A 22,159-nucleotide genomic window follows, 5' to 3' on the forward strand; every position below is an offset into this window, starting at 1 on the left:
GGAGGGGTGCGGGCTGCGGGCCGCGAGAGCGCCGAGGGAGGGCTGGGGGGGTGGTGGTGACAGCGGGTGCATGCTATAAATAATAACGGGCGACTCCATTCTAGTGCTAGGCTAGTTTTTACACTGTACTTTAATACGAAGCTTCCAAAACTCCCCCTTTTTTAAAAAAAACAAGCAAAAAAAAAAAAAAAAAAAAAAGAAAAAGAGAAAAAAAAAATACTGAAAGTAGAGGATGCTTATGATGATGACAATGGTGTGTGGACTGTTAGTGAAACGTGCTGGTAGTTCCTAGGATGCTTATTGCGAAATAATTAAATCTATGGGTGGATACTTTTCTGAATGTTCTTGAAAGGGCAAGAAGTTCCTGTGAAAAACCATGATACTGCAGCTTTATCAAAGTTTAAAAAAGAAAAAAGAAAAAAAAAAACCAACGAAACTGTAACATATCTCTTATATATATTAAAAACGTTTAAAGGTTTTAAAGATAAATTGCATTAATACAGATTGAAGTATTTTATTCTTTTTTGACTTGAAAAATTATATTTCATATTGCAAAGATGTTTACAAGTATTTTAATTTAAGTTCAGTGAACTTTTTGTAGCTGGGTTAAATCTTTTTTATTTTAGTATGGCCTTATGGCAAAGAACACTGTATTATTTTAATATCACACAATTGTGAACGGAATTACAAACCATAAAATGTATAATGCTTTGAACAGTATTCTGTTGGGATGGAGATTTTATAGGTTCAGAAAAAAATCTTTTAAATCTGCTTCACCCAGCATATTTTCTATTCAGTGATATAAAGCATATTTTATTCTATATTATTACAAAAATGGAAATGTATAAACGTATGTCAAAAGGAACTGTTGAAGCTTTCTAACATTTGTATAAATAGAATTCAGTGGAAATTACAAAAATTCTGTTGCACCACTATAGTTTTAGTATTTCTATTTTAATACATTTGTTTACCACTTGTTTATGTATATGTTGGTGACGTTACTTGAGCTTAAATGTACTTTACTGAGCAAAGTTTAAAAACAAAGTATATTTTATTTTATGATAAAGGGCCTTTAACCTCATGGTCAAATACTAATATTATATTTGCTGAGACAAGATTTGAAATTGTATCAAGAGTTTTATTTTTCTGACATTTAAAGTTCTACATAATAAAAGTAAAACTTAAGTAATGGTGCTACTTCATGTTTTTTTAAGTATTTCTATATAAATAAAATATTACAGAAAAAAAAAGAGAAGTACTCTGTCTGGTGATTTGATTGGGTGTGCTGAGAGTTTCTTCTGGAATTTTTGTTGCCCGCTTGCAGCACTGGAACATGTTGGCAGTTCACACTGTGTCATGTTAATGTTGCTGGAACTCTTTAGCTTGTGAAGGCTTCCAGAATAATCCTGCCAGCGATCATACCTTGTAACACGGTTTTAAGGAAAAAAAATAATGTTTTGTTTTTTTTTTAATATGTGGCATATTGCTGGGGTTACTCCACATCTAAAAACACTAATTTTTTCTGAATTTTTAGTTATGAAAAATACTTGGTTTTGTAAGAGTTGTTACTTTTAGCAAATAAGTGTATGTAAGAAACAGAGCTGGCAGCTTTCTGATCTAAAAGCAGCTAGCAGGGGAGGTTCCTTTGTTGTGATGTGCTGACGGAGGGCTGAATCCTGCAGGTCCTGGCTCCGCCGTGCCCAGGGACCTCAGAACCGCATCCCAAACTCGGTGTTTTCTAGAGTGGTGCTGTCTAGTATCCTTCCTGAGCTCTTGAAAGTGCTTCTTGGTATTTGGCAGTTGTGGTTCGGGTAATTGGTGTTGACAAGCTCATTTGAATAAAAAATTTATTGCCGTGTAGTTTGTTTGCTTTTGATGACGCCTGCAGTGGTACCGGGGCGAAGGAAGTAACAGACGCTTTCTGACGAGCGAGCCTACGAACCCACCGGGCAAACCCCGCAATATTTTTGTTGCTGATTGTAGTCAACATGTTGGAATGAACTTGCTGGGTAAAGTGTGCTAGAGCAGGTTTCAGAAGGTAGCTGCAGATCACTTTAAATGTTTCTTTTCGAGTGTGCCGGTGCACTTTTCAGCGGGTGAGTGAAAACAACAAACCCAACCCAAGCTGTGTAGCGTATTTCATATGTTTTACTTCGTGCTTAGCAGTGTATGCCAGAGCTGCTCTGCTCTGCGCTCCTTTATGGACTCCAGAGCTGCTGGTTGGGTGGGAAGGGGGAGGAGGGAGGATGCGGCAGGGGATGATGGGATCTCTTTGTTTGATTTGATTTGATTTTTGCTTCTTTCATTGAACTGTGATTGTGCTATCATCTGATTTATAGAGTTAAAATCCCTCGCTGAGTGTTGCATTTGCCTCAGGAAGCTTGTCGTTTTGAATGGTGGGGAAAAAAAAAACCCCAATGCCGTGGAAAAGAATCCAGAGAGTGGCAGAGAAGATGTGCTTAAATACAGAAGTGGTACGGCCATTGAAAAAAAAAAAACCTTGGCAAAATTGGGTTACTTTAAAGGCATCAGGAAGTTTAAGTCCAAGGGTATATTTTCTTAATGATGGGTGTTTAGGAAATGTACTCAAAATGCGTCAATCAATTTCTTGTTTCAGTGTAAACATCCTGTGCTGTTGTCTGGGAAAAGCTGTGAAAATGGCTATAAATAAAAAAAGTGAATTTGATCACTTTGCTTAATTTTCCGAGCTTAGTGAAACCGAAAGGTAAAGAGGATGAACAAAAAGTGAAAACTAAATTCTCCTCCCTTTTTTTTCCCCTTAACGGACAAGACCGCGCGTCTCCATGGCGTTAATAGCAGTGGTATGGACGACTGAGCAGCCGTGGTCCCTGTAACCAACAGCACTTGCGCTGCGGCTCGACAAACGCCCCGACCTGGGCGATGTGGCAGGGCATTGCTCCGCTCGGCTGCCGAGTCCCTCATTAAATGTAACCGGCCTCGCCGTCCGTGTTCATCTCGCAGGACTTATCTTGGTATTTTCTTCACCAAACTGTGGCTGAAACAAAGGCAATCCCCTCTCCGTCCGTGGCCCCGGATGCCTTTTCAGCCTCTGTACGCTGTTTCACCCCCTGCGCATGCTCCACGTGCGTATTGTTTCGAGACGGGAAGATGGGCTGCAGTGCCTTGAAAACCGATTGTGTTCATTCCTCTTTGGGAATTATTTCACCCGCGGAGGGACCGGTCTGGATTACTCTTGCTTTGGCGTCCGATGATGCAGCGAGTGCCTTTTGCCCTGTCTTCCAAACGTGCGTGCCTGTTGGTGGTGGCAGAGCCGGCCCTTTGCCGGCCGGCACGCCGGCGGGGTCAGCAGCATCCACCCAAGGCGCTTCCACCGCCCGGTCCCTCTGGCCACCACGGGGCCGGTGTGTCCCCCTCCGTTGGAGGGCGTTTCAGAGGTGTACTGGCACGCGTGGTGTCTGTTGCGTTACGTCTCCTTGCTTGCTGGGTTGCAGTGATGTGCCCCAAACCCAAATCTGCTCCTGCTGGTGGGGTGTAAAAATCCCTTGTCTTTGGCTGGTGGAGAGGAGTGCACGTGAGCAGAGACAGCGTGGAGAGGAACGTGCAGGCTACACATGTGCACTGCCCCCAGCTACGCATCCTGGGCCAGATTTATGCCGTGGGTCAGTCCCTCGGACTGACGAGGCCGTAAATCAGAGCAGAATTTGTCCCAGGGTCTGGGACCATATGGCGTGCGGGAGCAGGAGAGGGAGAGGGATGCCCACGCGAAAGGAGAATAAAGGCCTGTGTTTGGTGCAGGAATATTTCAAAGCCTGAGAAAGGGGCAAAGTTCAGTTTCTAATTGAGTGCTTTGAAATGTATAGATGTATATGGTCAATGTTTATCTTCCAGAACAAAGATCGCTTTGTTTTTCAAATGTTTATGTGTTGGTGCTGAAAACTGTACGGGGGGGTCTCCGCCACGAGAGGCTCCTCTGCAACCTCTGGAACTGCTCGGGGGTGTGGGTGCCCCCGGCGCGTGTGAGCAGGCTGGCCCTGCCGTCCCAACCGGCTGGGTGGAGGGATCGGCGACGACCTGCACGTTCGGGGTGTTTTCCTGTCTTTGCTAATGTATGTGTATGGTTCCCACTGCGTATACACATAATTATCTCAAAAAAGGATACATTTACATTTGTAAGAATTATTATATACAAAGTCCTGAGCTTAATTATTCCTCTGTCCATATCTTGTACTCCACGGAATTTGCATAACAATCAGACATCAAAGCCAGAGTCCTTTACTGGAAGAAAGGTCTTTCCACTGTATTATTTTGTTGCCAAATAAATTATAATGATCAATTTAAGCTAAATTTACTCTTCAGATTTTTTTTTTTTTCCTGGAAATCGATTGAAATGAGACTTAAAATCAAACTTTAAATCTAGTAGTAAGAATCTAATACAGTAAGGTATTTAAATTAGATTGCTTTTTGTTTGATGTTTCTCGCTCCTCTCTGCCAACCCCCTCACCCGTCTTTTTTTCTCCATTCTCCTTGCCTTGCCATTTTGGAAATTGAAATGATGCTTTGCTGTCACTGAAGTGAGAAGGAATTCTGCCGCTGGAAGAGCATGCTGGTGAGTATTGCGTTTAATTGATCTAGAAAGAGCAAAAACTAACTTATTCACCCTGCCTCTGCTTATTTGTGTTTCCTGTACCTGTTGTCTCTCTAGTAAAGATGATTTAATTAGGCAACAAAGACTATTTTAAATCTAAGGTAGCGTTGTGGTTTAACCCGGCAGGCAGCTAAACACCACACAGCAGCTTGCTCACTGCCCCCCCCCAGTGGGATGGGGGGGAGAATTGAGAAGAAAAAAAGAGTAAAATTTGTGGGTTGAGATAAAGACAGTTTAATAGGACAGAAAAGGAAGGGAAAATAATAATAATGATAAAAGAATATACAAAATGAGCAATGCACAATGCAATTGCTCACCACCCGCCGACCGATGCCCAGCCTGTCCCCGAGCAGCGGCCCTCCCGGCCAGCTTTCCCCCAGTTTATGTACTGGGCATGACGTCCCATGGTGTGGAATGTCCCTCTGGCCAGTTGGGGTCAGCTGTCCTGGCTGTGCCCCCTCCCGGCTTCTTGTGCACCTCCAGCCTGCTCAGTCGGTAGAGCATGGGAAGCTGAAAAGTCCTTGACTAGTGTAAGCACTGCTCAGCAACAACTAAAACATCGGTGTGTTACCACATTATTCTCCTCCTAAATCCAAAACACAGCACTGTACCAGCTGCTGGGAAGAGAATTAACTCTATCCCAGCTGAAACCAGGACAGGTACTTAAGGGATGCTTCAGTCTGTATAATCATCTGAATTTCTGATTTACCTTTTTATGACAGTCTACCTGGGAAATGCCAAAGGGTCCGAGTTTGCAGATGAATAAGTGCTCTATCCAATGGTGAGTGATGTGGGAAGATACTCACAACTACTGTGTTCTCTCACTTTCTTCTCAGAAAATATATATATATAAGTATGTGACCATATATTCAATATATACTTGCGTACACTGGTGACTGCTTAAAATCCTCCAGAAAAACATGGATTAGAAAGTCTTTCCTTTTTCAGTGCATTAATGATAACGGAAACCTGCTGTAATACTAGAAGAAGTTTTATTGTAGTTTTATTACTTAATGTTAAGGATTTTAATGAGGCTTCCACAGTTGGATATGTAAAATAATTACATCTCATCTAATTTCTAACTTTGATTAAAAAGTAAAAAGCTTATTCTGGCTTAGTTTTAGTGAATTCGGTTGTATCATGATGTGCTTATATAGTGATGAAGCTGTATCAAAAACACTTAAGCGTTTGGTATATGGATTATCCTTTGATGTTATCTGTACACGTATGGCACGTGCAACTCTGACTGGGACCTAGGTATGAACATGCACATATGTACAATATTGTGAGTACCATGTAGCCCCGATCTTCTGAGGTTTGTGCAGTCTGGGTAAATAGCCTCTATCGTGTGACGCTGAATTTGTGGCCTTAAGGAATATCAGGTGGGGCCGTGGCTACGGAAACCACCGGTATCCGTCCTGGGCTGCATTTTTCTGAGATTTGGGCTCCATGAAACCAATAGCAGAAGCCCCCCTGGCTCAGGATTTAATTCTCCCCATAAATTGAACTCTGGCAAATAAAGCTTGTTTGCATATAAAATCTTATCCAAGGCACACAGGTAATATTTCTCCCTAATGTGGGTTTGTTGGGTTTTTTTGGTAGGGGAGTTTTTGCCATATCTTTTGTAACAACTTATAGCTCTTCCACTGGTAAGAAGATTATTGGTTAAGAAAAATCAGTCAGTTAAATACATTCATACTAAATGCATCTTATACCTTTACCGCTACAAACGTGATTGATTAGCTGTCTCGAGAAATTTATAGCCTTTGATAAGATTGCACCAAGAGAAGTGCCTTGTTAGTTTTAAACGGAGAACAAAAGGAGGTTTTTGATGTTCCTCATTACTGGTTTTCCACTTGTGATGGAGGTAAAATACAGTAAAGTGCTTTTTCCTCTCGTGTATAAGGGCTCGTCTGCCTTTCGTACCTGGTAGAATTGTGTGGCCCACTTTACATCAGTATGAATGGCAATTGCCTGGTAAATGTGACTGCCATGAGCGGGTGAATAGTCTGCGGTCTCTTATTTTGTCCTTTGTTTTTATGTTTTATTCACTTTTACCCTCTACAAAAGAGCCTTAATTTAGACCTGAGAAAACAGTAGCGATGCTCCAGTTCACTATAGATCTGGTGGCAGGTTTTATTTGATTTCGGTGTTCTTCATATTTTGATGGGTGTACTAAACAGCAGAAGCTATTTTAATCAAAAGAAAATTTCAGCGAGAGCATGACCTATAAATAGGGGTTTTGGTAGAGTCACAAAAGGTTCTGTTACACGTTTGGAAATTATTTCCATGATTTATCTGCAAAGGGCAAGTAAATCATGCCCCTTTAAGAGTTAGAAAAAAGGAGTGTTTTTCAGGATCTTTGGTTCTGCTGCCGAGTCATTGTATCATCTCAGCTAATTAATTTCACCTTTTACATGCTTCAGGATTTCCATCTGTGAATGAACTAATGACACCTACTTACAGGCAGTATTGTGGAGATTCATTAATTGACATTATTGAAGTATCCTGAGGTGGAAGTCCTGATGTAAGTACAAAATATTATTACTGATACTTCCTAATTAATCGGTTCACAGTAGCCAGCATGTGATAATCATATTGGTCTAGAGCAAACAAACAAAGAACTGGATTATATTTGAAATCTGAAATATTCAGATTTCTGGTTTTACATGTTATTTGAACAACCTTATACAGCGAGCGTAAGAATCTCTCTTCCTCCCGTGGCACTTACAGGTGTGGTGTGCTTGACCAAGGAGAAATACGTGATCGCAGCGTTATACGTATAGGCCTGGTAGGCGTTGTTGAGGACACGGAAAGGCAACTTCGGCTAGCAATTTTCTTGCCTCTGCTGGTGTAACATCACTAACGCTTTAAAATCTGATGCCCTTTTTTAATGGAGATGAAAACGTTAGCGTTACAAAGAAGCGTACAGCACCCATCTAGTAATCCCTGTGCATGTGGCTGGGTATCACTGAACAGAGCTTTTCCTGCGTGAGGGAGGACGGGAGGAGTGATGTCTCACATCACGAAGCATCGGAAGGGAATTGATGTTGTGAAATTGTTCGTAATTTATACGGCTAATAAGATCTATTCTTACTACTCATGGCTGGGATGCTGTTTGCATAATGATACGACTACAGCTGTGCAGGTCTTAGACCACATGTTTTAAAATGGCAAGAATAGCTGGAAACAGTGGAATTTGTCTGAGCCTTGCTGTAATTAAATACTATGAAATGTATACCTAATTTTTCATAATGTTGAATCCACAGTTGCCAGTGAGTGTAGTTGCTGTCTGTATCGCTTTCTAGAGACCAATCACATTCCTAAATGACTCGACACACGTTTTGTTGTTGAAAATGTAAATCACAAGATTATTTTTCTTTTAATTATTTGCAACTGTTGCACAAGTGCAGGCGGGAGGTTTAAAGCTCCACAAACATTCATATTTCTTTCTCCTTATGTCATTTCTTTAAAAAAAAAAAGTCAATCACATGCAATTATGAAACTACTCGTGTTTGACGCAGTTGAAGATGTTTTCAGGCCACAAAAATGTAACTTTCTATGACTAATTTGAATTAAAAACCCACTCAGCAGAAAAATGTCCTCAGACTTTGGAGTCACATGGTTCTTGGAAAGCTCTTTCTTGGCTGTGCGGGAGGTCAGTCTTTCAAGGAGAGAATCTGTGCACAAACGTGCAGCGCTGCTAATGAGAGGAATTTCACACTTCTCCCCCTGACACAAAGTCTGTGTTCATCCCGCCGACTGCTGCCTCTAAAGCCTTTTGGTATTAGATGTTCTAATGGATGCTGGGCCATTACTGAGCCGATGTAGCAGAACGCTGTAACTCTAGATAGAGAGATGGCTTCCAGAAGGTAGGGTCACCCACTCTGCAAAAATAAAAAGTAATTAAAAGTAGGGTCTCCTGTTTGTCTCTGAGTGTGTCTCTGCTATATGGCTGCCCTTCCTTTCCCCAATGGTGATTCTGAAGCCAAATGGCCCTTTCATCATCACTCTGGCTTAGCAGCAAAGTTGTCTGTTGATAATAGCAGGCTTCACTTCTTCCCCAGCTAACTAGTAGTCAGACAGCCAAAGAATAGCCTATCCAAAATTAGGATATGCTCAATGCACCATCCGCTGGTGTTGTTCCCATAAGCCTAATTATATGACTTTTGGGACAGACAATGTCTCATTGTGTGGCCCTTGGCAGCTACGGGATGCCTAATGCTGCATGAATGTCTAATGCGGAGTTTGATGGCTATGACCGAGGCTGCAGTTCCACGCTGGAATTGAAAACATCCGTGTAGTTTCCATAGAAAACCAGGTCAATGGTGCTTCCATAAAGCATTAGCCCCAGGGAAAGCTATTGGTTGCACATTGCCTGTACAAATCCATGCAGGGTGAGCAGTTTACGGTGCATTTCTCTTTCAGGTAAATGATAATTAAGGAGTCAAATTGATTTAGTCTTTAGTGACCTATTTCGGAATCCTAATTTATTGCAGGCACCATCCCTCATCCATTTATCTCTATCTTTTCTTCTATTTTGTGCATTTAAGAACACTTGTGAGGTATCTTACGAACATTGCAAGCACAATGATTATGGCTTTGTATTGGTAGGTTAAAAAAAAAATCACTTTATGTTTTCTTTGACTGTAAAATTTTAGGTAGAACTACCCTATCTTTACAACACTTCCTGTAAAAACCTGCCTTTTTTACAGGCAAAAGCAAGGTATGAATGTAAAAGGCAATTCATTATAGATGAAGGCTGTAATGTGCTTGTTCATTTCAAAGGAGAACGTATAACTAATTAAGTTTTAATTAAATCTCTAACGTCAACAGCTGTTTTTAAGGGATCTTTTTAAGCTACATTTATTTTTAGTATTGTTTAAGATCGTCTTTCTTTGCCTCTCCCTTCATGCATTATTGCCTTCTAAAAAGTTTTCCCTCTTCTAAAGGATCAGCTACCGCTGGCATATATTAAAGGCTAAGTGCTGGTAAAATTCGTTTTTTAAGGTGCTGGCTGTGACTTTTCTAAGTAGAGAGCAAAAAGACGTGAAACCACCCAAATGCCATTTGTTCTCTTTTTCTCCCAGAAGTAAAAGGCTCCAGTTCCAAACCCCAAATTGTTGAGGCAGGTTTTCAGCTGACAGTGGTTTATGTTGGCTGGCTGTTATCAGTTCCTCTACAATGCAGCTGCTAATTACAGTAATAGCACAACTCTCTCTCCAGACTGAGTGAGCCACGCTGATTTAATCCTTTCTCCCCCTAAACCAAAAGCAGCATCAGTGAGTATACTTTCACTTGTAGAGGAAAAAAAAAAAAATTAACCCCTTTTCACATGAAAAAACTTAGCCAAACGTAGAGTTTCACATATCAGGGCTTGGTCCTGTTGACTTTCCTGAACGCGTGTCAGCCCGTAAAGCTTCAGGTGTCACTGTAGCTTCTTAGTGTTCTTGGTTTGTCATTTCCAGCCTGGATCATCCAGAAGCTGAGAGGAAGGACAAAGGAGTCTTTGCTCAGCCTGTAGAAACGTGGAAACTCTTTCATGGGACTCACCAGAGCCTGCTGTCTCCCAGCCGCTGCAGGACTTCGAGGTGAGCTCTGTGTCGGTCATTAGGGTCCGAGCCACACCGGTGATCTCCGTCCCCGGCCCCGCGAGACTCAGATCCGTTGTTCACCATCTCTGCTCTAAGGGGACACAGCTCTACCCTGCACCTCTCCACTTCCACCTGAGCACCCCTGGCAGCCGTTACCGTGCTTCTGTGGAGGAAGGAGTTGACTGCTCGCTGCAGAGCAGCTCCCCGCAGTTAGGCTTAGCACCTCCAGCACCCTGCAGGGTACGGCTGTAGTACCGCTGTACCTGTCTCATCCACGGTAAAATCATTCAGGGGCATCTTCCAGCCCTGTGAAGGAGTTAAAACCCACTCCCTGTCTCTCTGCTCTGATCAGAGGGGTTGGTTCACGTCGCGGTGGATTTGCGGGTAGGCTATGTCTGGCTGGTCGCTACCTGCTCTTTCCCTGCAGTTGCTGGGCTTCCCGTAGTTTTGGGATCAACCCACAGTAAAGATAGCCTCTGTAATCTCCTCTGCTCCCCGTATCACCTCTCCTCTTGCTGAACTGAATGTTTTTGCATGAATCAGAGTCTTAAGCACTCCAGAAATGGAGGGAATTATTTGAGAGATGATTACTGTATTTCTGTGCAGGAATATGTAGCTAATATCAGTTTACTATCTAAGCTCTAATTTTCTGTAAACATCAAAACGCAGTAATCATGAGAGCCCTGTGTTGGTTTTGGAAGGTAGTTCCATTATAGATTGGAATGCCAGTGTATTTGCTAAAATTGCATAAACCATAAATAAGAATTCATTAGCTCTTTCAGGAAACTAGCCAGTAGGCTCCGAAAGACTTGATGTCTGAGGCTAAGTTAATAATTGATGTAGCAGCAGTAAATAATGGCAAATCAGAAAAACTGGTGAATCTTCTAGTTAACACCTGCAAATGCATGGTGATTACGTTTTTCACTGATAAATGGAGATTTGTGAGACCCGTGATTTGCAAGAGCAGAGTTGACTGTCTGTATTTTACTGTTAGATTTCTCTTCTCTCCTTATAAGTGCACTGCATCTAATTTTGATCTCAGGCAAGTGTAAATCACAGTTAACACTGGTGACATCACTGTGATTGCACGTGTCTAAAGTCAGTGTATTTGAGAGAAGATCAGACCTGTTCGGTCAGATTCCTCAGAGGGGGAGTCTCTGAAAGCAGAGCAAATTCATGCAAGTGATACGAATTATCCCTAGCCCGACGCTGCTGTAAATGAAAGCTGAATCTGACCAGCTTACTGCCATGGCTTGAATAGGGTCTTTGATGAAGCATGCCACAGCTCTCCCTACAGCAAAAATGTCTTTTATTTCAATAGTGTAAAGCAATCAGTAATACTAAGATGTGTGGCGTTTCTTCAGCGTGGTGAAGGACACTCCTACGTCCACTTCTGACGGAGGGGTCAGCCGTCCTTGGAGCAGCAGGCAGCTCGAACCGTTTTAATGAATTGAGGGGGTAACTGAGCCTAAAAATGATCCTTGAGGCGCTTGCAAGCATTTCCGAGAATATCATAGCAAACAAAAACACTTGTTATGGTCTTGTGGGACATACACAGGACAGAGAGTTAAGAGTTGGTCTTGCAGCTGTGCCTTCTGATGTGAGTAAATCACTGGATTTCGCCTCTCAATTTAGTTATAGTAAACAGGGAAATAGTCTTGGCTCGCTGTATTAGGGTGCTGCGAAGATAAGTTAACTTCCATTAAAACATGCTTAAAATTCTGGATTGGAGAGTGTAATAGAAATGCGAAGCATCTTGTTACGTTAGATGCTGTGGAATTAGCAAGCATGGTTAATCCCTAGTGTTCAACAATAATTTCTCTGTACCGGGACAGAAAAACAGGGCCAGTAAGAAACGTGCAGCAGCTAGGCTGACGGTGGCCGCAGTGAAACAGCATTTTGGTTTGTTGGTCTCTCCGAACTTTGCTTAATGTGTTACTATTTCTTCTTATTAGAGCTGATTGAATCGCTTAAAACTGAATTCCAGGAGCTGAATAACTACATGGCATTGTATTAGGAGACATAGCAATCACTCCAGGATTGCTTTCCTGATGTCAACAACACGTACTGCATACCAACATCCGCAGTGTACCAGGAGATGCTCTTCTATGTGTCTAGAAAACTGCATGACAATTTGTGCAAGACGAGCATATCTTGCATGCTGGGTTATTGAAAAGTTGAGTAACTTGACTAGTGTTATTTTCAATAATATTTACCAGCAGACTCAATATATTGACTTTTGAGACCTACCGTCATGTTGGATTACCATTACTATCAGATAATAATTGCAAAATGCCTTTGTTTTTCTTAGTGTTTTCACAGGTAACACTTTTATTTAGCCGAGAGTCATGTAGAAAGCTCCCGTGTGTTTTTATCCAACCCCTTTCCTACCTTTCGCCTCTCAGGTCACGGTAGCGTACAGACAAGCTGCAGCAGATGAATTGCGCAGAGAGTCGGTGAGGATTTGCCCCGATGCATTGAAGCATTCAGAATATCAAAAGCCCTGGTGAATCCTAAGCTACCCGAGTCAACACGTGCTTTCTTTCTGGCCTCAGTGGATCCAGAATTTTCCTATCATGTACCTTTACTGCCTGGACAGCAAGTAAACGTTGCTTTGCCTGTGTGATCACACACATAAGGCTTCACAGAGCAGGTATGTTCTCTGTGGCTGGTAACTCGGGGAATGCATGTTGTCTCTGTCAGAAACATGCTCTTCCTGTTGTGAAGGCTATTCAAGTTATCTCTGTATAATATCACGAGCTGGAAGAGAAAGGGGATTTTGTGCCCTTTGAAGAAGCTCCTCCAGATTCTTTTCTGTCTCTCTTCAGTGTGATACACCACTATTTACGTTCTTTTTTATCTCTTTTTTCCCCTGCTTGCTCTTTTCTTTCAGGCAGTTAGAGTCTGGCTTTGGTCTCGCTGGTGGATGTAAGTTTTCGTTTCAACGCGTTACTGGATTTTTTGGTTCTGGTGCAGAAGCCAGGCTGTCTCACAGTGTCTCCTCTTTGCATTAGACCCTGTCAGGTCTCTCCTGCACCGATGCACTTATTAAAAGCTTAGTTATTTATTCATTTCCTCCTCACTATCTTTAGGTATACACCTGGACTTGGAAATGATCAGTCATGTTTTTTCATGTTGCCACGCTCTTTTTGTTCTCTTAGGGCCGGAGCGGTCTGGCTACTCTATTTCCCAGCTCCCGTAGCTGAGAGTGCCCTGCGAAATGGAAGAGGCAAGCCAAAAGAGAGGAGGGTGCTCTGGGGTTTGGGAATGGCCCCCTCCAGTGCTGTCCTAAAGCTCTGGCTCGTGCTGCAGGGTCTGCAGGGACCTTCGTTTTACACAGCCACTTCAGCTGTGTTCTGGCAGGAAGGTGATGCACAGGCTGTCTCTGCCCTTGGTCCAGGAGGGGACGATGTGCCTGCAGACCCCTCCTAGGGAAGGGAGAATAAGCATGACTTGGGTTGCGTACTGGGGAGGACCTCTGGGAAAAGCTGCCTCTCAGGAGGGATGCCCAGGGGTGAAAGGAGGGTCTGATGTGACAATTTTGCTTCAGATTGTGTTTTTGTGTAAGGTTTTGGTGCTAACCTTGACTGAGCAAGATGGAGATGACTTCAAGAGTGGGCTCCGAGCTGCAGCCCACTACGCATCCTTTTAAAATGTTCTGCTTGAGGAATGGAGATGTAAATAGCATATCACTGGCGTGTGTGTGGAGGGTGAAGGGGCTGGAGGGATTTCTCCTCCTTTGCTGCGTCACATAAACAGCTGAAAGAAAGCTAGGAATTAGAGATTTTGGTGGGAAACAGCAAATAACACCAGAGAGAAAAGGCCGAGCCACAGATAAGCATGGACCTATCTCAAGACAAGCACCTACCTGAGCATGTCGAGCACTTGCACGCACAAAGTGAGAAGCGAAAGACAGGGAAGGCAACTAGGTGGAATAAAGGTTTTGAATCCAGATGTTCCAGTCACACAGTGAGATGTGGTTTATTTCAGGGAAATGAGCATTTGCAATCACCCGGATCATCTGCTCGTACCTATCTAGACAGGTGCTGCTAAACTTTCTAAATTCAAATAGTTTAATTTCGAGGGAAAACCTACTAGTACAAATCGGTCTGGAGACATTCTTCTGCATGCAAATGGGAAAGGGGGAGGCTTGCTTTAGAAGCACAAATATAACAGACATAGCAAAACAGAGGAAGATGAAGGTATGTTGAGAAAGCAGCGTAGAGGGAAAGGCCAAATGTCGGGTAGAGGTAGAGGAAGGGCTTTTCATGGAGAAGTCACAGCAATGTAGTGACTGCATTGAGAACCACTAGCACTGCCCCCTAAAAGCTGCTTGGTTATTGGAAGTTAAGGGGAAATTCCCTATCAGATCAATCAGTGCTTTAGATGGCACAAAAATAGGCAATTTTCATGCTGTGAGTTTAATTTGGTTTTCTTTTTTTTTTTTTTAGCATAAAATGTAATTAGACTCCAGGCAATTCCTTAGATTTTGAAGAAAATGGATGCGTGGCAACACTGGGGCACGGCACAGGTATGTTTTCACAGGTGTCGTGATCATTAATAAGGGGCTGTTCACGATGCAGGTTATCACCTGGTTATATAAATTTGATCTGAATCAAAAGGCACAGCACAATCACACTTCTGTCAAATTGGCCAGGATGAATGATGCAAAGTTTATGCAGCTTTATGTTTTCAGATTAGCTTTATGCTTGCTGTGGGAGGATGGCTGACAGTGAGCCAGACAAGGTTAGCAGCTGATCTGGCGTAAAGTCTTCCAGTACAGAGTTACCCCATTAAAAAATTTAAAGCAAGTCTGCAAAGGCAAAGTGAATTGGTATTGGCCCAGAGCTTCCCATCCAGTGGTCACAACATTGTGTAATACCATAAAAGCAGATGTAGCTTCTCCTCAGGTTGCCAGCACAGCTCCCTGAGGTTTACTTTTCCAAGGTGTAAGCCCCTGGTGACCCCAGTCTGAGCAGAGGAGGAGCTCAGCACGTCGAGGGGCAGCCTGGCAGGTACCGTAAATGCATGTGTGGGGTGTGGGCTGGTTGTGGCTGTGTGTGGAGAGCCTCAAATTGCACTTGCAACTTAATTGTGGGGAAGCGATTGGTTTGGGGTTGGGGATTTTTACATAACTGTATGCCAGCTAATTGTGAAAAGATACCTGCAGATGTTTCCAGTACAACAAGCTGGAGAAGAATGAGCTCACCTGAAATGGTAGGTTAATATCTGAGTTAACGTTAAAGCTAGTTGCATTCCCTGGAGCCATCTGTTAAAATCTCTGCTGATTTCCAAATGGGCATTAAAGGCTTCCTCCAGCCATCTCTGTCTCTCTTCTGTGCCTCCTCCTGGAAACCTCTGGCTCTGAAAGGGGCTTCTCCCTCTCCCCACCTCCTTTCTCCACCTTACATGTTCACGCTGTCCTTTTCTTCACCCTGCTCCTGTACGTTTCAGCTGCATCTGCCCCACGAGTAATTAATCTGGCAACATACGCAAGGTAAGAAGACAACTGAGTGTCCCACATCAATCAAATGCAAATGGGAAACTGATGGTCACACACACGTTTGTGGACAGGGGCCAGGTGGGAAGAGACCGGCCCACTTCTTACAGGGCCAGAGTGTGACTCTTTGGTTTCATTAATGTAATTTGCTTTCACTTGAATGATGCCTTTCCAGGGCCTGGTCCATGAAAGGTACTTGTCTGACTGCAGCTGGTCACTCACTTCAAGACTGGAACCAGTACCAGGCATACTTGAGATGGTTGAAGACGGCCAAAAGAATCACCAGTTGCTCTTTGCTAAGAGAAGCATCATTACCAGCCTGTGTCGTACCTGTTCTGCATCCCTGCTGCGAGGGGGGTGGTGTAGCATCCTGGCTGGGAAGAGCTGGGGGAGTCTTGAATTTATGGACTCGCAACTCTTTAGGGTGTAGCATCAATTAGAGAGGCTGTGTCATAATTTTAATCTCTGCTGGGATTGAAGGGGTTTCTTAAAATCAAGAAGCCTCTAGTAGTTTGGGCTAGAGGTGCTTTTTCTCTCCCTGTGAGCAACTAACAGCTTTGCTGCCAGCCAGCGAGGTTTTCTGCTAGTATAGCTACACCAATGGCTGTAAACGGGTCCCAGCTTGGCTCATACCTTACTATCATTTGGTTTTACCTTAACACGGACTGTTTTTTCAGTTCTGACTAGCAGAAGCTGTGAAAAAAAATCAGATTAATGATGTGTTTCTCATGGTATCAGTTTAACTTAGTATGATATAATTTCCCCCTTTAACAAAATGGATTGCTGGAAGATGTATGAGAGCCGGTGAGCGTTTTCTGCCTGAACAACTATACTGGGAACTATACATTTTGCACAGGTCTGCTGTGACTGCAGCTCGGAGAGCTGAAGAGGAGCGTGGTAGGCACGATAGTAACTTGGTAGCGTAAGGGAACTCCCTTTGAGGAGAGCATTTCCTTGGCTGGATGTGAACAAAACTTTTCTCTGATCACCCACAGGGAGTGGAGAGAAAGGACTTTTCCCCGTCATGACTGCGAGCTGGCACTTGCCCTCTCTCCTGGCTCTTCAGTGTGCCTGGGTACCAATTTCTGATCCTCTGAGTTGTACCTAAACTGGTGCCCAGAGCTGAGGGAATGGATATCCCGCGCGGGAACACTGAGCCCAGCGTGTTATTCTTCATTCTCTCAAAAATGGAAAGTCATTAAAAGTAAAGATGATGGATAAATGGTGTTTAATCAAGAACTATCTTTAAGTAGGTTCAATTGTGAAGTAACAAAGGGGTAGAGAGGCTAATTTCCTTATAATAAATGGCTCCACTTAAATTTGGTCATCAGAAAAGGGTAATACATGTTTTCTGGAATAAGGAAACATAACTGCTAAAAAAATAGAGCATTAATTTTCATTGGTTTTCCCCAATTTTAATATTTGTGTTGGGAGAGGTAGGTCTCCTTTCTGCATAAAAGACAATTTAGAACAAACAGAGAAGCTAGAAATACTGGTACAGGATTTTGAAACCCCCTGAGTGTGGCCCTGATGCCATGTTTCTCTGTGGTTTCTCCCTTCGGTGCTCTGTCAGTCGGGATCTGAAGGGGAGCGTGAGCCACTGTGATCACCCACTGCTGCACGGCGGGCTGGTAGAGTCCACGGGGAAAGCTGCTGTTCTAGAATTGCTCCTACGGCGCTTTCCACGCTGTTCATGCTTCATTCCTGACGGGAGTAACTCTCAGCAGGTGGCTTCATGATCTCTTGCTGCAGCTTTGGTCAAACTGTTCCATATGTGGTTTTGTTAAAAGATATTTAACACAAGGTTTGGGGCTTTTTTCCCTCCCCCAAAAAAGCAGTGACCGCAAGAGAAATTTCTCCTTACAGTTCCTCCTAGGAAGGATTACCCAGGTGTCTGTTTGTCGCATGGCTGCTCTTGTTCAAATCTATAGAGGAAAAGGGGAAATTGTGGCAAAGAAGGCAACTGCTTGGAGGTGTTGGTCTTTTTTTCTTGGTTAGCTGAGAGTTGGGGAGGAGTTCTGGTGGCTGCTTTCTCTTGCTTTCGTCTTCTTCATGTCGCAAGAAACAACTGCAGGGCAAGGAATTGGTAGAGCAGGTCTTAGCCATGTGTTTTCATAGTACAGGGTGGTATTGGCTTCCAAATGGTCTTTTTTTCCCCAGAATAATATAGTGATCATTGGTGACAATAACTGAGTTGTATAGAAGACAGCTTCTTCCCCCCATCTGCTGAGTAGTACCCTGCTCCAGTGGAGCTATTCTGCCCATTCCTGGGAGTTCACTTGACATCAGTAAGTTTTCAGCCATGTTGGATGAAAATGAATTCCGTAAGAACAATTTAGGCTTGTCTACTAATCTAGAGATGAGCTTTTAAACTGATGTCTAAACCTCATTATCTGCCCTATTTGAAATGAAAGGAAGTTGCCCAAGTAAGAGATCAGAATCCATTCAGTTGTGCTTTCGGTTTCTTTGTGAGAAATTCCTTCCCCTCTCCGGAGAACGCAGACCCCTCCTCCTGTTGGAGCAGATCAGCACTGGCATCTGTGCAAACCTTCTTGCTCTGGTTTCCCCATTGGGAGCTTTCTGACCTTGCTGCCCACACTGGCTCTCTAGAAACCACCTTTCCTTCAAAATCCCTCAATTAACTGTGAATGGTGCCAGGAAAGAGCCTGACCCCGCTATACCTTCTCTGAGACAAACCTGGCTCTTGGCCGAGGGACTCTCCGTATGGTCCAGCTTTTGGCATTTCTTTCTGTTCTTCCCAGATAAGCCACCTGACCTGGGAGCCCGCTTGGCCATAGCCCAATTTAAGCTGGACATAATCACATGAGAAAAACAAAAGTGAAAAGCCAGTAAAAGTGTGGTTTCTGGAGCAGGCACTTAACTGGGCTGTGGCAGATCTGCTTTCAGGTCCCAGGTCTGCTACAACCACCGTCTGTAATTTTATGCAGGTCACTTAACGCCTCCGTGTCTCCCTTTCTAGTTTGGTCAAATGGAGGGAGCAGTGCTTCTGCTTCGTCCGACGGCTGCGCATTCTGTTGCCCGTCCTTTGGAGCAGGGCTTCTCTTTGTTTACGAGTTACCCAGTGTGGCAGTGATATGATCTTGCTTGAGGTCTGTGCAGTCTCCAGTAATAGTAACACAGACAATCAGTTAACTGAAACAGAAACAAGTATTCAAACAATATGCCTGTGAGGTTTCTCTCTTCATTGGATTTTCTTATGGTGTATTCTTTGTTTGATTTACTTTATACCTCTAGGAATATTTATTTAGCTTATTTATGACATTATGGTTTTCTTAGAAAATCGGGACATGGTTCTGAGTGGTCAGATGGATAACGCCTTTATTCTTGTTGCTTCCCATGTAATAATCCGTAGCCTTTACAAATACCTACTTCGGGCATTGAATGTAGTAAAATTCTTGCATGGTTTTTCCTCTCTCAGATACGGTGAAATACCTACCCCTAGCTGGCTGGATTTGGACCCTCTGTTCAGTCTGTGACAGCCACATTACTCAACGCTTAATGCCACTGCGATTGCCAGACTTTCAGCATGAGTAAGAGAATCTAGTTAACGGCACTAGTATGCACTTTATTTTTCCCTTTCAGAGGTTATATCTGGTGACTGTGTGACTGGAACAATGAGACTAACCTCAGCTTTGCAGTGACAAAGCAGCTATGAGTTTTCTGGGTAAAGTATATTTTGACTGACATACAAGTAGCTGTAGCTTTGCTGCACAATGGAGAAAATTACTTCATTTAACAGCTTTCTGTGCCAAGAAAGAAATAAAACAGTTCTGAGTATGTTGAAGATTTTTTCTTGTTTTAATTTTAAACCTAAAAGAAAAAGCAGTTGCCATATAAGTCCAAGTCAATGGAATATATAAATCTTTAAAAAGGTTTCATAAAGTAATAATGACTTTAGTATATGTACCAAATGAGATTAAAGAGCTACATTTGGTTCTAATACAGAGTTTCGCATTCAAAAGGACCATCAGTTTCCTGTTTAAAATCTACTTATATTGAACTGAATGGAGTTCAAACATAATGTCATTGTATTTCAGACATTTATCTTAATTTAAAACAGCTGAAAAACATTACTAACCGAGCAAGCAGAGGTGGAGGTATAGGCATTTCTCCCTTCCTTCTCCGCTTTTTAAAATAATGAACTCAGATATAACATGCTCCTGCTTACACCGTTCTGCCACTCTTGTGAGAGACAAGGGGCACGGTGTCAGCCCCACTGAAACCATAGGAAAAGGAGTCTTTTTGAAGGGGCGAAGGACACGAGCGAAACGTGCTTCACAAAGTGCCTGTTTCTGAAGAGGTGGGTTAAACAATGATTTACTGGGGCAGTTTTTGCCTAGATCATCTTCATGAAGCGTTTGCGGTGCAGGCACACTAAGCTGAAACACACCGGCACGAACACTTTCCCGCTTTTTGTCTTCGACCCCAGGCTCTTCTTTCTTTCCAGTGAAAATTCTCCCTCTGCCATGAGTGTCTTTAAACACACAACGTCACAAATCATACCACTGTGCATTTTACACGTCCTTCGTATGAATTTCACCTTCTCTATTGTGATTCCACAGAGGGATTGTTAATTCTGTGTCAGTCGAGCTTTTCAGAATTGTTCAACTACTCGAAGCTCTGAATTATTGTCAATAAAAATCAAAGTTGATTTCTGTATTCCTGTTAGAGCGTTGTCTCTCAGGAGGAGATGGTGAGTGAAGAAAATGCATGATAAGGGCATCAGAGGTCAGTTTTAGCATAAATACTTGAAATACGCTAATTGGGGCTGGGGCATTCTTGTGCTAGGTGCTGTACAAACACAGAGAAGAGATAAGTCCTGCCTCTGAAGGTCTGTAACTTAAGTAAGCTTCACAATAGTTTTCCAGTGAGTTTTCACACTAGAATAAATTACCTCGAAACCCTTTCAGAATGATAAAGGCATCTTCTAGTTTGATGTTCCACTTATGTGGGAACACCTTTTCCCTAAAGATGCCAGATATCCCACCAATCAACGTATCTGTCTAGTGGAATAATGTGAGAATGTAGTTTTTATTATCAGGACCTTCCCCGGGAGCCTGAGGTACTTTGTAGTGCTATATTCTTTGCAGTTCTCAGAATCATGTGCGTTAAAGGTTGCTTAACAGCTGGTGAGTCACACAGCTTGTTCTTTGAGCTCGAATGCTCCATTAGGACACATCCACTAGAGGTATTTTAACCTTTGAAAAAATCAATATAAGTGGCTTAAGCATTCTAGGTTTTAAGAAAAAAAAAAAAACCAACAGAAAACCCTAAATAACAACAAACTGCCTGCATGATGTTTAATAAATTAATCTCTGTTCCAGTGGGTGTGTCTTAAGGGTGTAGCGTTTGCTAGAAAGCAGTACAGTTCTGCTCTAAAAAGTCACTGTCCTTGGGCACCAAGCGAAGCTGAGCATCTGGAGGAAGTGAAATGGATTCTGAGTTAAAAAAATCTCTAGTTCATTTTGTTCAACATTGCATGTGGGGACAGGAATGGCACTTGGAAGAAGAGTACTCCCTAATTTCACTGAGGAGTTGGTCCTTTCCCTAAACCATGAACTGTAGTTACTGCAGATAATTGCAAATACGGCTTGTATGTAGCAAGCCACAGTGCTTGACTAAGTAGCAAGAATGAGAGAGGAATTCTGCAGGCAGTACGTATTTCCCTCTAGTTTAAATGTACCTGATGTTCAGTGAGTTGAACCAGCCCTATTTTAGCCAAACTTCTCGAGAAAATGAAGTACATACTCCCACTTTGCCGGCCAGTGCCAGTGCCTCTGCTCTGTGATACAACTCTTGGTGGAGAAAGGCTGATTTGAATCAAATTTGACTGTGAGATGAAGGGCTGAAGGATATTGCAGTCCTCCAAATTTCATAAGAAGAGGCAGTCCAGCAGAGGGAAAACAAATCAGTGCTCCCTTTAGGGAAAATACTGCAGAATTAGCTCAGTTGCATTATTAGGCACCCGAGAATCCAGCCCCCCGCCATGCACACACAAGACATAACTGAAGAAAACCAGATTTCCGAACTTCTGCTCGTGGAATGATTCCTTTGCATAAAAAAGCAAAGTGATTTGAATTTTCTCTTACGGTATAACCTTGGTGATTTCATTTCTCATTAATTCTCCTCGGGATAAATAACCTAGCTGTATCAAATCACCAGCCACATATCATAACACCTGGATTTCCTCTGCTTTGATCTTTTTGGCATCAATTTTATCCTGAGTACAAGGTGGAGAGGCCTCACAGTGCCTCCCATCCTCTGAGCCAGCTGCGTCGGGACGCGGCCACGGCTCCTCCGCTCGCACGTGGCCGAGGGACGCATTGGTGGCAGGGCTGGCTGGGAGCAGTTTTGGGTCACCGCCTGATGTCGTGGGCAGCGTGCAAGCTGGCGGTGAAACCCTGGCCAGACTGAGGC

The 22,159-nt window shown here is 43.1% G+C and overlaps 1 protein-coding gene across 1 annotated transcript in view; it reads left to right on the plus strand.

The window, feature by feature from the left end:
* MEX3B (mex-3 RNA binding family member B) overlaps nucleotides 1–1,925 on the plus strand; it is a 9,982-nt gene extending 8,057 nt beyond the window's left edge. The window contains exon 5 of the mRNA XM_019471322.1: nucleotides 1,862–1,925. Within this exon, the coding sequence (XP_019326867.1) occupies nucleotides 1,862–1,925 (64 nt within the window). The remainder of the gene's footprint in view (nucleotides 1–1,861) is intronic.
* Nucleotides 1,926–22,159: the final 20,234 nt, after the last annotated feature.

Source organism: Aptenodytes forsteri, unplaced genomic scaffold (assembly GCF_000699145.1).
Source record: "Aptenodytes forsteri isolate BGI_AS27 unplaced genomic scaffold, ASM69914v1 Scaffold1, whole genome shotgun sequence".
Lineage (NCBI taxonomy): Eukaryota > Metazoa > Chordata > Aves > Sphenisciformes > Spheniscidae > Aptenodytes > Aptenodytes forsteri.